The following is a 14,746-nucleotide window of genomic DNA, read 5'->3' on the forward strand; positions in this document are numbered from 1 at the left end:
CAGGGTAGGTGAGGGTAGGGTAGGGTAGGGCAGGTCAGGGTAGGGTAGGTGAGGTCAGGGTAGGGTAGGGTAGGGCAGGGTATGTGAGGGTAGGGTAGGGTAGGGCAGGGTAGGGCAGGGTAGGGTAGGGCAGGGTAGGGTAGGGTAGGGCAGGGTAGGTGAGGGTAGGGCAGGGTAGGGCAGGGTAGGGTAGGGTAGGGCAGGGTAGGTGAGGGTAGGGCAGGGTAGGGCAGGGTAGGGTAGGGTAGGGCAGGGTAGGTGAGGGCAGGGTAGGGTAGGGCAGGGTAGGTGAGGGCAGGGTAGGGTAGGGCAGGGTAGGTGAGGGCAGGGTAGGGTAGGGCAGGGTAGGGTAGGGCAGGGTAGGTGAGGGTAGGGCAGGGTAGGTGAGGGTAGGGCAGGGTAGGGTAGGGTAGGGTAGGGCAGGGTAGGTGAGGGTAGGGTAGGGTAGGTGCTCCTAGTTCTTCTTGTAACCCTTCTGCACTCTCTTCTTGGGCTGGTGGGCTTCGATTACCTGGTTGCCACGGTGCTTGATTTCATCCCGTGAGAGCAGGCAGTCCTTCTCCTGGAGAGTGTCTGAGAGAGAATGAAGAGAGGAGAGGAGAAGAGATGAAAGGAGAGAATGAAGAGAGGAGAGGAGAAGAGATGAAAGGAGAGAATGAAGAGAGGAGAGGAGAAGAGATGAAAGGAGAGGAGAGGAGAAGAGAGATGATGAGAAGAGAGAAGAAAAGAGAAAAGGAGAGGAGAAGAGCAAAGAGGAGAAGAGAGGAGATGAGAAGAGAAAAAAGGAGAAGAGAGGAGATGAGAAGAGAAGAGAGAGGAGAGGAGAGACGACGAGAAGTGAGAAGAAAAGAGAAAAGGAGAGGAGAAAAGAGAGAGGAGAAAAGAAGATAAGAGAGGAGACGAGAAATATAGAGCAAATAAGAGAAAAAGCGAGATGGTTTAGGAGAAGCACAAAAAGGTAAATCATGTAACTTCAACAACAGACAGGCTGGGTTATAACACACACACACACACACACACACACACACACACACACACACACAACACAATCAGGGTAACAAGTACACACCATCACCTTCTACAACAAGTCTTGATGGATGGTGGTAAAAGCCAATTTTAACACTTAAAAATAAGCAACCCAGTTGTCTGGCAGCGTGGGCTGGGAGATGGTGACTGACCTTTAGAGGCACTGCTGTGCACAGGGCTGCCAACATACTTGTAGTTCCTGGGCTCAATCATGGCACTCTGCACCAGGAAGTCCCACAACTGTTGAGAAAACAGCTTGGTTAGCCTCAAGAACCGTGGCCATGAAGAGCACAACACCATGACTCAACCAGGAGTCCATCAGCCGTGAGGAGCTGACCTTCTCATGATCCAGGCTGCCGACCTCCACTGGCTGGAGACCTGCACTCTGCAGGCAGGCCAGAACAGCACGGATCTCTGTCAGTTTGCCCATGGCATTCAGGCTGGCCTCCGGGGGCGACCCCTGTGGGCAGGACAGGGCAACAGGCCAGATGAGCCTCGGGGAGGGCCAAGACTGCATTTGGTCTGCTGCTTCATACAAACAAGGACACTACACTGAACTCCAAAATGATCCCAACTGCCAGTGAGTCCTACCATCACACAGGTCTGTGATAAATGTAAACCTGCTGAAATTACGCCTGTTCATCACAGACGTCAGCAACAACATTCATTTCAGAACTTGGACCAAAAGACTCTCCGATTGCCATTTCTACATTTGGTGGGTTCCTACCTTCACTGTCAAACATCTCATTTGGAAGTAGAGGCTGTCGATGCTCTGCTCCAAGATCTGTAGGACGGCCTGGGCTTTTCCCAGCCTGCTCTCCCATTGGTCGATTCGCTCCTGCTCTCCGCCCAGCTCTTCCTCAAGCCCCGCCTTCAGTCCTTCGCACCTTTAAACCAACGAGTTCTCACACATCCAGCAACAGCCCACACTGCTCCCTCCTGGAGGTTTTCACTTAAGTCCCACTATAAAGCAGCAGTCTGCACCACACAAAGATGACACAATTGATGGCACCATTTATAACTCACTATCCTGTCTGGAGTCATATCTTCCTTCATCACCCAGACGGCTCCCTAACTTTGTTTAAAGATATAAAAAAAGGAGACAGAACGCAGCAAGGTCCGTGTGTCTGATCCGATTAAGGCATTAAAATGGAGTGCTGCTGTATTGAACGTGTCGCCCTGGGGTTGTTAATCGTAACGATTTGTGGACGTGGGAGGGGCAAGAGTGGTGCAGGCGCCTCAATACGGATCAGCTGCGATGTCAATCAGAGCCCGGACGCAAGGGGAGAGCCAGCACACCACGTGTGGCTGCTATAGCCCCTCCCACTCGCCCCGCCCACTCGCCCCGCCCACAGGCGTCGGCAGTCTGCCTCTCTCTCTCAACAGCAAACCACCACAACCACCGCTAACATTGGCCCAGGGGAGGGCCTGCTCCCTGCTCCCTAGTTCCCTTGTTCCCTGCTCCCTAGTTCCCTTGTTCCCTAGCTCCCTGCTCCCTAGTTCCCTAGTTCCCTTGTTCCCTGCTCCCTAGTTCCCTTGTTCCCTAGCTCCCTGCTCCCTAGTTCCCTTGTTCCCTGCTCCCTAGTTCCCTTGTTCCCTGCTCCCTAGTTCCCTAGCTCCCTAGCTCCCTGCTCTCTGCTGCCTAGTTCCCTAGTTCCCTAGCTCCCTGCTGCCTGCTCCCTAGTTCCCTAGCTCCCTGCTCCCTGCTGCCTGCTCCCTAGTTCCCTAACTCCCTGCTCCCTAGTTCCCTAGCTCCCTGCTCCCTAGTTCCCTAGCTCCCTGCTCCCTGCTGCCTGCTCCCTAGTTCCCTAGCTCCCTGCTGCCTGCTCCCTAGTTCCCTAGTTCCCTGCTGCCTGCTCCCTAGTTCCCTAGTTCCCTGCTGCCTGCTCCCTAGTTCCCTAGTTCCCTAGCTCCCTGCTCCCTGCTCCCTAGTTCCCTAGTTCCCTAGTTCCCTAGTTCCCTAGCTCCCTGCTCCCTGCTCCCACTCGTGTGCTCACTGAGCTGGAGAGCGAGCTGCTGATGGGAAGTGATTGTGAGAATGGATGATGTGGAGCACAGAGGCTGGAGATCACCATGACGGCTCCGGGAACCTGAGCACTCTCTGCAGGAGTGAGGGGAGATTGATGTGCGTCTGCAGATGGAGGCGGTGCTAATGGCTCACAGAAGGATGTTGTGCGGTTTGCTCTCATTTACAGTCTGCTTCGCGTTTGCAATATCGGATGAGCTGCTGCAAGATTGAGTTCCTCAACACAGTATATGATGTGATGTGGAGATGTGACTGCATCATGATATGATGGTATCATCACTTCCCCTGACCCACCTTGGATCACTTTCCAGCAGGACACAAAACGCCGAGATCGTTGCTAACACTGGAGAGAGTGTTTGTTTCATCAGCCGTAACTGTTATGGCATGTTTGGTCAGTTCAGGCCAGGTGGCCCATCAGCCCTCTGACTCATGGTTGCCCGTAAATGTCAGAATGGCATTTTGGTGTGTGTGTGTGTGTGTGTGTGTGTGTGTGTGTGTGTGTGTGTGTGTGTGTGTGTGTGTGTGTGCGTGTGCGTGTGTGTGTGTAGCCTTCTGTATAGCTTTTTTGTTAGCTCCAAGCATAAACACATGCATATGTGATGTGCTGTACATAATTATATGACGTGCGTGTAGCTCTATATCTTTGTGCTTGGCTCTGAGTATCGATCTGCTCTTCACAGCTCACCTGCGTGACGGGCTGCTGAACTTCAGCTGTGCGTGCTGGAGTTGCAGCTCCTCTAAATCCTGCTGTCTCTGCTCTACCAGTTGTTCCCAACGGGCCGTTTGAGAGAGAAGCTCCTTTTCTGTGGCATTCTGGGACACCAGGCGTGTCTCCAGCTCCTGCCAGGACAGCAAGGGACAAAGAGCTGCTATTACTATGGGTGCTACACTGGCCACTGAAATTAGCATTAGATCAAATGAAGAATGAAGAATATTTAACACCCCAATCACACTAAAACGGTCAAACACATACAATATGGATCTTAAACTGTCTGGTTGAGCATTAGAAGTGAGTTTTTTTAGGTCAAGTGTACAGGAAGGAGTCACCTGCAGGTCTGTGCAGCTCAACGCCTCCGTCAGGGCATCCACGTCCTCCATCAGCTTGAGCTCAGGTTGAGGGATGGTGGGCGGGGCCAATGAATGCCGGCCCCCTAGGGAAGACGTGGTGAGTCACAATGAATGACGTCCTTTCAGTGAATGGTGTTTTTTTCCCCCACCTCAAACCTTTATGTGACCAATGCAGTTACAATGACATTTACAGCTATCTTTCAAATCATTTCTGCCCTAGAAAGGAGCCCTGACCAGTAGGATTCTGCAGCCTTATTTCTACTGAAATACATATTCACTAATGACCACCAAACCCCATTAGGATATAATGGCCTTATCGGAACAATGGAGTTGTGCTGTTTGGATGATTTGAAACGTGTTATCGTACCCCTCGTAGCAGGTGGGTTTGTGAGCTCAGTCAGGTCTTCCTGGGTAACCGTCCATCCCTGCGGAGTAGAAGAAATAAATAACAGTCCCGTCACACCGCTGCTCCACTCTGACATTTCTGCTCCCTTTAGGATATGAACAAATTCTTCTTATCAGACTCTAAAATGCTCTCTGGCTCCAGCGGGCCCACCTGTTCTTTCTCTGTGTTTGTTCCTTGGGCGGTGAGGCCCTTCTTCTCACTCCTGACACGTGTCTCAACCTCGTGCGCCTTCTCCACCTGCGCCTTCTCCACCTGCACCTTCTCCACCTGCACCTTCTCCACCTGCACCTTCTCCACCTGCACCTTCTCCACCTGCGCCTCGCTCACCTCCGGCTTTGTGGCCTGCCGCGCTGCCATCGACTGCCACTCCGTCTGGCAGGAAGGGGTAGGAAGGGGCAGGAAGGGGTAGGAAGGGGTAGGAAGGGGTAGGAAGAAGCAGGAAGGGGTAGGAAGGGGCAGGAAGGGGTAGGAAGGGGTAGGAAGAAGCAGGAAGGGGTAGGAAGGGGCAGGAAGGGGTAGGAAGGGGCAGGAAGGGGCAGGAAGGGGTAGGAAGAAGCAGGAAGGGGTAGGAAGGGGTAGGAAGAAGCAGGAAGGGGTAGGAAGAAGCAGGAAGGGGTAGGAAGGGGTAGGAAGAAGCAGGAAGGGGTAGGAAGGGGCAGGAAGGGGCAGGAAGGGGCAGGAAGGGGTAGGAAGAAGCAGGAAGGGGTAGGAAGGGGTAGGAAGGGTCAGGAAGGGGTAGGAAGAAGCAGGAAGGGGTAGGAAGGGGTAGGAAGGGGTAGGAAGGGTCAGGAAGGGGCAGGAAGGGGTAGGAAGAGGCAGGAAGGGGTAGGAAGAGGCAGGAAGGGGTAGGAAGGGGCAGGAAGGGGTAGGAAGGGGTAGGAAGGTGCAGGAAGGGGTAGGAAGAGGCAGGAAGGGGCAGGAAGGGGCAGGAAGGGGTAGGAAGAGGCAGGAAGGGGTAGGAAGAGGCAGGAAGGGGTAGGAAGGGGCAGGAAGGGGCAGGAAGGGGTAGGAAGAGGCAGGAAGGGGTAGGAAGGGTCAGGAAGGGGTAGGAAGAGGCAGGAAGGGGTAGGAAGGGGTAGGAAGAGGCAGGAAGGGGTAGGAAGGGGCAGGAAGGGGTAGGAAGAGGCAGGAAGGGGTAGGAAGAGGCAGGAAGGGGCAGGAAGGGGTAGGAAGGTGCAGGAAGGGGTAGGAAGAGGCAGGAAGGGGTAGGAAGGGTCAGGAAGGGGCAGGAAGGGGTAGGAAGGTGCAGGAAGGGGTAGGAAGAGGCAGGAAGGGGTAGGAAGAGGCAGGAAGGGGTAGGAAGGGGTAGGAAGAGGCAGGAAGGGGTAGGAAGGGGTAGGAAGGGGCAGGAAGGGGCAGGAAGGGGCAGGAAGGGGTAGGAAGAGGCAGGAAGGGGTAGGAAGAGGCAGGAAGGGGTAGGAAGGGTCAGGAAGGGGCAGGAAGGGGTAGGAAGGTGCAGGAAGGGGTAGGAAGAGGCAGGAAGGGGTAGGAAGGGGCAGGAAGGGGTAGGAAGAGGCAGGAAGGGGTAGGAAGAGGCAGGAAGGGGTAGGAAGGGTCAGGAAGGGGCAGGAAGGGGTAGGAAGGTGCAGGAAGGGGTAGGAAGGTGCAGGAAGGGGTAGGAAGAGGCAGGAAGGGGTAGGAAGGGTCAGGAAGGGGTAGGAAGAAGCAGGAAGGGGTAGGAAGGGGCAGGAAGGGGTAGGAAGAAGCAGGAAGGGGTAGGAAGGGTCAGGAAGGGGCAGGAAGGGGTAGGAAGGTGCAGGAAGGGGTAGGAAGGTGCAGGAAGGGGTAGGAAGAGGCAGGAAGGGGTAGGAAGGGTCAGGAAGGGGTAGGAAGAAGCAGGAAGGGGTAGGAAGGGGCAGGAAGGGGTAGGAAGAAGCAGGAAGGGGTAGGAAGGGTCAGGAAGGGGCAGGAAGGGGTAGGAAGGTGCAGGAAGGGGTAGGAAGGGGCAGGAAGGGGCAGGAAGGGTCAGGAAGGGGCAGGAAGGGGTAGGAAGGTGCAGGAAGGGGTAGGAAGGGGCAGGAAGGGGCAGGAAGGGGCAAGGTGGGGGGCGTCCCAAGTGGAAAAGGTCAAAACCTGGCGCTGTGCCAGCATGGTAGACAGCTGCGTGGAACAAACCAACCCACCTTGGTGGTGTTCACGGCAGTGACACACTGGGCTGTCACAGCCGCTTTGCTGAGCTCCACGTAATTACTGAACACAGAAGTCTGCAGCTTCTCCAAACCATGGGACATCTTTCTCCCCTCCTGGTACACACACGCACACAAATACATCAGCACAGACCTGCTTAGGTTCACAAGACTAGTTCACCGGCAACATTCGAAAAGGTCAGAGATTGTAGAGAAGAGATTTCTTTCGGCGTGCATGCGCCGCTGACCTGTTGTAGATGTTCTCGCACTCTGAGGTAAGTGCTGTAAATTTTCTTGGCTTCTGTGAACTTCAGGCTGATATTTTCCAGGATATTCTCCAGCTTGCATTCACACAAACAAACAAATAAACAACCAAACACATACACACAGGGTCACTAATGTAATCCATGTTGTTCAAATATATCAACAGAAAAACATTGCCATTATTTCTGTACTACCCTACAGAAGGCCATAACAAATAAACACATGCTTAAATATCTCGAATAATGGGGAATATTACTTTTCATAAGTAATCTGCAAAAACGTTGCCCTGTCCAAAGTTCTGAAATTCAACACCTTTTGCCCCTGTCCAAGGTGCTGAACGATTAGCGCGTTTTATACGTGGAATCTGCTTTACCTGCACACACTTCTCACCGTCCGCGTCGGGCGCCGTGTTCCCCTCCAGTCTTCTCGTGCGCTGATGTAGTTCCTGCAGCTGACCCTCTTTGACCCACTTTGTGTACTTTAGCTCGTTGTACTGAGCTACAAGTGCACACAGTGTCCTGTGCTCCCTCTCCGCCAGACTCTACAGTGATGAACGCGTGCTCGCGCCATTAGTGGTAGAGCAGTTCACATGTGCATGTTGGGGCATTTCCTGTGCGTGAATGCGTTGTAGCTAAACTCTTTTTACAGCATTTTACTACACTTTATTTATTTCCAAATAACAGCTTGGTTTAACCGTCTTCTCCCACCCATGTTTACAATCTTTACAGTATTAAATAAATAAGTGGGGGATTTAGCAATCTGTTAAAACGTCTGAGAACAAACTGTATGTACAAACTCCAAAACTAGACCTTAATGTCTTCGGGCAAACGTAGAGCCCTCCCTGACAACTGTGACAATCGTTATGAACGGGAAAATATTACATTATTTAGTATATATTCTAAGCGAGAAGGCTAGTTTACCTCAAGACTGGGTCCAGGTTTGGGTACCGTCCACGCGGCGCAGGCAACACAAGCCTTATTTTCGGTGTCTGGTACCTTTTTAGCTGCATCGCATTCGGCCTGGATCTGTTTCTCTGAAATATTACTATCATTACTATCCCCAGCGGTTAGTGTGAAACTAGACCGTATTTTTCCCTTTCTTTTTCTAGTTTAATCATTTGTGGTTACTTTAAGTTTGTTGAACGGCGTCTACACACACACATGAATATGTAGTTTCAGAGTGGGAGACCAATTACAGTCGACAGACTCACTCCACTAAAGACCCCTGATGTGGAACGACTGAAGCCTCGTGATTTTTTTGTGATTTCCAAAATCGTCACACACTGAAACTGACCTCGTCTGCTAAAAAAAACTGAAGGCGTTTACCTAGTTGCTGTAAACGAACTCGCTTCTCCCGCAGAGAAAGTACGCGAGGCAAATTCATCTCCTTCTGCAAATTCATATAGTCGCGGACATGAACCGTATCTGAATTTTTACATTTCCCTTTATACCACTAGTAGACCACTAGCTGTTTCCAGCCTCGTCGGTCATAAACGTGTCCGTCATAAGACGAGAGAAGACAACAGTGACACGGAATCGTTCTCGGTCATCGTGTTTATATTTGAATCAGTTCAGTTCAAACAGAACGTCACATTTCTGTGATTGAAGCCCTTGTGTTATTTCCATGATACATTTAGGACCACGAAGATGAACGACCACATTGACACAACATAAAACAGTTAAACGTGCAGATTAGGTTAGAGAGTTAAATATCAGGCCCGCTCTACGCCGCTGATACAAATATGCTAATACTTTTATAATACTTGTATTAAAAAAAATGGTAATAACAAAAGTACATTATAAAGGTCAAGTAACGATGCTTAGTTGAAACTATTTCTCTCTGAACATGAACACAACAAAAGAACCCTGCCGAGAATGCTATATGAAAAATGCATTCAAAGAGGTTTGTGTTAGAAATAAATGAATCTGTATCAAGACCACAGGACCACAGAGTTCCCTGTGGTTGGAGAAAAGAAATGTGACGCTGTAAGTGTGATGGAGGTGTGAGACACACAGTGCTGCTGGAAGGTTTATGAACTCCTTGAGAAGTTTAGTTGTTTCCTGTTTTATGATTGTCCTATTTTACCACCACCAGTTCTTGCGTATGAAGTGTGAGGTTTATTTTCATCAATTCAATTTACTTGTTTTGGGGGAAATGTGAGTGGCCATCAGTCTACATGAAGAATCGGATCAGAGCATGTGGAAAAGTCGATGAACCACGGCTGCATTGGTAAAGTCAATTAGGTAAAAGACGCAGGTGAAACACGTGTGAGCGCTCAGATAATCAGTTAAGCAGACCAATCAACTGAGACGTCCTTGGGAAAAGATTTGAGCCACACCGAATAAAAGGTCACGCATTGGCCTAAATCACACGGATCATCAATGCCGAGTGGACAGGAGACATGTGAGGACATCAGGAAGAAGGTTACAGCCCATCAGTCGGGGGGGGGGGGGGGGGGGGGGGCTACAACAACAACAACAACAACATCTCCAACATTGGCCTCTGCTCTCATAAAAGAACAAAGACGCCTGTTTAAACTTTGCATGAGGGCACTTGGACAAACCAGAAGGTTTCTGGAAGCACATTCTATGAACAGAGGAGTCCAAAATTGAATTATATGTCCATATTCAGAGAAACCATGTTTAGAGAAGTCAACACTGCATATAAAGAGGAGAACGTCCTCCTAACAGAGAAGCATGGTGGTGGAGATGTGAAGGTCTGGGTCTGCTTTTCTGCCTCTGGACCTGGAGGACTTCATGTTATCCAGGCAACCATCAATTCCCAGGACCATCAACAAATTCTTAACCAGAACCTCCTGCCACCAGTGAGGGAGTTGAAGCTGGGATGGAGATGGATTATGCAACAAGACAACAACCCAAAGGATTCCAGCAAAACTACCAAGGAACGACTTAACAGACAGAAGATCTGCACTCTGGGTCGGCCCAGTCCAAGTCCAGACCTCAGTCCCATAGAAATGCTCTGGCAAGATCTAAAGCAGGTGGAACATGCCAGATGTTAATCCAATTATTTATATTTAATTGGTTTTTTCTGTGTTGCTTATTTGGAAGGTTGCTTTAAAAGTTGAGAATTGGGTGTTCATTTCATAAGATTATTAATTATTTTATTTAAGAAAAGAATGGCCAGGTTTCGTTGTGTTCACAAACTTTCAAGCAGCGTGTGTGTGTGTGTGTGTGTGTGTGTGTGTGTGTGTGTGTGTGTGTGTGTGTGTGTGTGTGTGTGATGTATCCACGGAGCAGTACTGCTCTATGACATGAACAGTTCCAGCAGGATCAGACCACAGCAGCACATGGGAAGCTTTTATCTCCACAGTTCCTCCCTTTTGAAGTCACGAGTTGAGAACAACAAAGCCAAGACAGTTCCAAGCTCGTCCACCCTTGATTATGACACTCTGACATCCATTCATTGTCCTGTATCCCTTCCTATGTGGGAAATCCACCAAACATTAAATTGATACTTCACTGTCAACACATAAGACACTGTAGTTCTTCTCGTCATCTGAACACGAACCCTGTACAGATCAGCATGAAGCATCTCTGGTCAATACGCCACATGACTCGTGTGGTTAGATTTCCGGTGCCTTCTTTGTCTTCTTGAAAACCTGATTTCCTCATCCTGTGTAAAACAGTAACTCTCCTTGAGATTTTAAGCACAAACTGAGCTATTATGAAACATGTGGTTAGGTCATCTTACCGTATCGGGCGTGTCTGCCGTCTCTTCCTCATCCGTGTGCAACTCCTCTTCCTCCGTGTGCTCATGCTCACTGCTGGCATTAGACAGGTCAAAGTCGGACAGAAGCACATCGTCGTCGTAGTCCGTCTGGTACTCTGACTCCTCTGTGGTGGGGGCGGGTCACAGGACGAGTGTGAGAACAAGGCCATCTCTGAATTATTAGCACAACGCTGCAGCTCATTCCTCACCATCCACCACGGCCTGCTTCACAGGCTCTATGCGGGACACGATCTCGGCCAGGTCCGTGAAGGACGCGTTGGGACAAGTCACCACCTGCAGGAAAGTACAGACACAGAAGTGGGTCTCCATTTGAAGGTTCTTAGAGAAAAGCAAAACTCACCACAGCCTCCACGTTTCATCATTTAGTTTGGTGGGAAGCGCTACACTCAGTCTGTGCTATATAAATGTAGCTGCACTCTGGTCAGGATATCAGTTGTTCCATGTGCTGCTACTCGAATCCGCCGTCCCCAAGGCAGAGTAGCAAAGGGTGTAGTGGGGTTGGCTGGATCTACGCCAGGCCCTGGAGGACACACTGGAGGACGCATTGGGGGACGCCCTGGAGGACATTCAGGAGGACACCCTGGAGGACATTCAGGAGGATGCCCTGGAGGACACTCGGGAGGACACCCTGGAGGACGGCAGGAGGACGCCCTGGAGGACATTCAGGAGGACCCCCTTGAGGACGCACTGGAGGACAGTTTGGGGTCTTGCTCACGTTGGTGCTGCGGCTCCTGTGGAACTCCTCCTGGTGTCTGTCCTTCAGCATGGTGTCCACCACACCACTACGACACCACACGTCAAACACCGTCTTCCCGTGCTGGTAGCCCACGTCCTGGATAAAACAAAGGGGCAGAGGGGCTAAATGGTGGAGAGGCAAACCACGGTAGAGGTGTCAATTCCTGGTTCAGAAAGTAAAAGTCCTCACCAGGATTTTGCTCAGGCTTCCTGGATTGTGTTGATTCCACTCATTTTACCTGGATTGCACTAATTAGAAAATCTAGGAAGCTTGAGCAAAATCCTGGTGAGGACTTTTACTTTCTGAACCTGGAATTGACACCTCTGAACCACGGCAAGGAGCAGAGGGGCGTGGAGACGTAGGGGTGGGGGGGCGTACGGTGTAGGGGTGTGTAGTCGTGGGGGGGGGGGGGGGGGGGGGCGTACGGTGTAGGGGCGTGGAGACGTAGGGCCGGGGGGGGCGTGGAGACGTAGGGGTGGGGGGGCGTACGGTGTAGGGGTGTGTAGTCGTGGGGGGGGCGTACGGTGTAGGGGCGTGGAGACGTAGGGCCGGGGGGGGCGTGGAGACGTAGGGGTGGGGGGGGGCGTACGGTGTAGGGGTGTGTAGTCGAAGGGGGGGCGTACGGTGTAGGGGTGTGTAGTCGAAGGGGGGGGGGCGTACGGTGTAGGGGCGTGGAGACGTAGGGCCGGGGGGGCGTGGTGACGTAGGGGTAGGGGGGGCGTACGGTGTAGGGGCGTGGAGACGTAGGGGTGGGGGGGCGTACGGTGTAGGGGTGTGTAGTCGTGGGGGGGGCGTACGGTGTAGGGGCGTGGAGACGTAGGGCCGGGGGGGGGCGTGGAGACGTAGGGGTGGGGCGTAGGGGTGAGGGCACGACAACTCACAGCAATCTCGTCGAATTTGCCAAAGTCCAGCGTCCCAAACCGGTCGATGGCGGGCCGGATGTACTCGCAGTAGTCGCTCTCCTTGACCGACTCGAGCTGGCGGACACAGCACACGTAGGCCAGCCGGGTCTGAATCTCCGCCATGTTCAACACCTGTGGGGGGGGAGGGGTTAAGATGCTCCGCCTCCAAATCACTCCGCCCACTCACAATTGAACGTTACCATTCGTCGCCCAGACAGCCGCGGAATATAAACTCTCGGGATTAAAAATACTGGAATAATGGCCCACCCGTCAGGTGACCAGCGCTTCTCTTATCAGAGCTCCGCCACAGACCACCGTCAGACTCACCGAAGGCTCTCTACACCCACCACTGCGCCGTGTTGATGGAGGTGTATGCTGCATTATTATTATGGGCTGCTTCCAGAGGGCTAACCTTCACTCGATCTGCCAAGGGGTTCAGTCGTTTCCATAGCAGCCACCACCCGGACAGCGAGTCACCGTAGTTGGTGAGGCTGGTGTGATCCTGGCTGCCCACGTCGATGGCAATCACCACCTTGGCACCCATGGAGCGCGCTACGTCAGCTACAGACACCAGAGCAAGGGCACACGAGGAGATGAGTGTACCTGCACCACAAACAGATACCACACACCAACCCCACCTACCCCCGGGGCAAGTTCAAAGGTGGAACTTCAATACTACAATTGAAACCGTTTTATGAAATACATCAGAGTTGTTTTTTAAAACGGGTATAATATTACCAGGCAGATTATTGATATATCCGCCATCCATGAGTAGGTGTCCGTCTTTAGGGTCACAGAGTGGAGGTAGATAACCTGAGAGAGACATGCTGGCCCGAACGTACCGCCACAGAGAGCCTGAACAGACACAGAGAGAAACTCACACCTCACAGACCATCACACACACGACAGGGTGAAAAGCAAAGTACTGACCATCCGTGTGGACTCTCATGGAGGAGGCTGTGATGTCTGTGGTGATGTTGAAGTATGGAAGCAGGAGGTCCTAAAAAGGGGAGGGGCATCACAGAGACATCAGATTGGCTGAAAAACATGAACAAGGTTCATGACTCTCTAAAAGGGGAATTATGGGATGGGTTCACATGGAATTCTAACGTGCTGTATCTGTACGGCTCTTTCACAAGGTACACAGCCCAAGGTTAAACATAAGAACTCCAGAAATAAGAGATTTGTTTATTGTTATGGTAGCACTGTACTGAAGTGTTAGTTCTACCTTATAAATAATTACTTTTATTAATAAACAATCCAAAAGATTTATTACAAAATATTAATGAAAACAATTAATATAAAATATAGACAAAAAAAAAAGCCCAGAATGCCATGGGGCTCAGTCGGCCCAGAAACCTCAAAGGAAGAGCTTCACAAAGTTCTCACCTCAATCTGTTTGTCTTTAAACACGCCGCTGATGCTGGAGTTAAACGAAGCCCCGGTGAACATGGACGTGACCGGATACGTTAGGTCCAGAATCCTCTTAAACACTGATCCAAAGTCCTACAGCACAGGAAGCAAGGAGCTCAACCCAAACTTCAGAGAGATAAATGTTCACAGCAGTGCTCGGTGATCTTCAGCCTCTCACCATGGCCCATTCCCGTGCCCTGACTCGCAAACGACTGTGGCTCCGCTCCTCGGCGAACAGCGCCCCCATCAGGGAGCCAACGGAAGTGCCGCCCACCAGATCGACAGGGATGCCAGCCTCACAGAGAGCTCGAATGATGCCTACCTGAGAACAGCCTCTGTGGGTGTGGAGAAGCTCCGTCAACTGTCATGAGACATCACTGAAGTCTCATCTCAACTGAAGTCTCATCTCAACTGAAGTCTCATCTCATCTGCACACGTTTTTATGCTCATATGTGGTACTCTGGGTCTAAAGGTTGTTTTACCTCAGTGACGTTTTTAAAAACATGACAGATTCTATTTAGCGTGAAGTTGTCAGTTAATTGTCATACATTAGTTAGCTTGAGCTAATTGCAGGTACAGACCATAACACAGTTATGTTAGATAACGGTCTTCATCTGATGCTCACACAAAACAGCCCGTTTCCTGACGCTCATAGCTTGGTCTGCCAAAGCCCTGAAAACAGACCCGTCTTCAAACTACACCACCCGTCTTTAGACTGCACCACCCAGCTTCAGACTACACCACCCAGCTTCAGACTACACCACCCAGCTTCCGCTTTTAATAGACCACTCTGATCAGGAAAAGGCAGGCAAGCCAGAGAGGGGCGTGGCCTCTACAGCCCAGGGGGGCGTGGCCTCTACAGCCCAGCCAAGACCTGCAATTAAGCTAAAAAAATTAAACAAAACATTTAGACCCAGAGTTCCCAGTATGGGTGTCACACCTCCAGAATGGCTTCTGTGGTCTACTGTAAGTATGACACAGGTTAACAAAAGTGCTTCTTTAAATGTGTTCAGTCAAGCTGACATTTTT

At 51.2% G+C, this 14,746-nt stretch overlaps 2 protein-coding genes across 3 annotated transcripts in view; both read right to left on the reverse strand.

Annotated features, from left to right (window-relative positions):
* On the reverse strand, nucleotides 1-9,372 carry LOC143509487 (uncharacterized). The gene is made up of 13 exons (XM_076998254.1): nucleotides 8,242-9,372; nucleotides 7,837-7,949; nucleotides 7,290-7,457; nucleotides 6,901-6,993; nucleotides 6,650-6,769; nucleotides 4,677-4,898; nucleotides 4,488-4,545; nucleotides 4,100-4,203; nucleotides 3,738-3,892; nucleotides 1,754-1,913; nucleotides 1,364-1,486; nucleotides 1,179-1,266; nucleotides 1-573 (listed from the first exon to the last, which is right to left on the reverse strand). The coding sequence occupies exons 1-13, from the start codon at nucleotides 8,315-8,317 to the stop codon at nucleotides 455-457; spliced, it is 1,599 nt and encodes a 532-aa protein (XP_076854369.1). The 5' UTR covers nucleotides 8,318-9,372; the 3' UTR covers nucleotides 1-454.
* pnpla7b (patatin-like phospholipase domain containing 7b) overlaps nucleotides 9,364-14,746 on the reverse strand; it is a 20,233-nt gene continuing 14,850 nt past the window's right edge. For both annotated transcript variants that reach the window (XM_076998252.1, XM_076998253.1), the window contains exons 28-37: nucleotides 13,896-14,052; nucleotides 13,694-13,810; nucleotides 13,235-13,304; nucleotides 13,043-13,159; nucleotides 12,717-12,865; nucleotides 12,284-12,436; nucleotides 11,382-11,498; nucleotides 10,855-10,939; nucleotides 10,628-10,770; nucleotides 9,364-10,549 (exon numbers count right to left, since the gene is read on the reverse strand). In XM_076998252.1, coding sequence (XP_076854367.1) covers nucleotides 10,475-10,549; nucleotides 10,628-10,770; nucleotides 10,855-10,939; nucleotides 11,382-11,498; nucleotides 12,284-12,436; nucleotides 12,717-12,865; nucleotides 13,043-13,159; nucleotides 13,235-13,304; nucleotides 13,694-13,810; nucleotides 13,896-14,052 — 1,183 coding nt within the window. In that variant the 3' untranslated portion in view covers nucleotides 9,364-10,474. The remainder of the gene's footprint in view (nucleotides 10,550-10,627; nucleotides 10,771-10,854; nucleotides 10,940-11,381; nucleotides 11,499-12,283; nucleotides 12,437-12,716; nucleotides 12,866-13,042; nucleotides 13,160-13,234; nucleotides 13,305-13,693; nucleotides 13,811-13,895; nucleotides 14,053-14,746) is intronic.

Source organism: Brachyhypopomus gauderio, chromosome 3 (genome assembly GCF_052324685.1).
Source record: "Brachyhypopomus gauderio isolate BG-103 chromosome 3, BGAUD_0.2, whole genome shotgun sequence".
Lineage (NCBI taxonomy): Eukaryota > Metazoa > Chordata > Actinopteri > Gymnotiformes > Hypopomidae > Brachyhypopomus > Brachyhypopomus gauderio.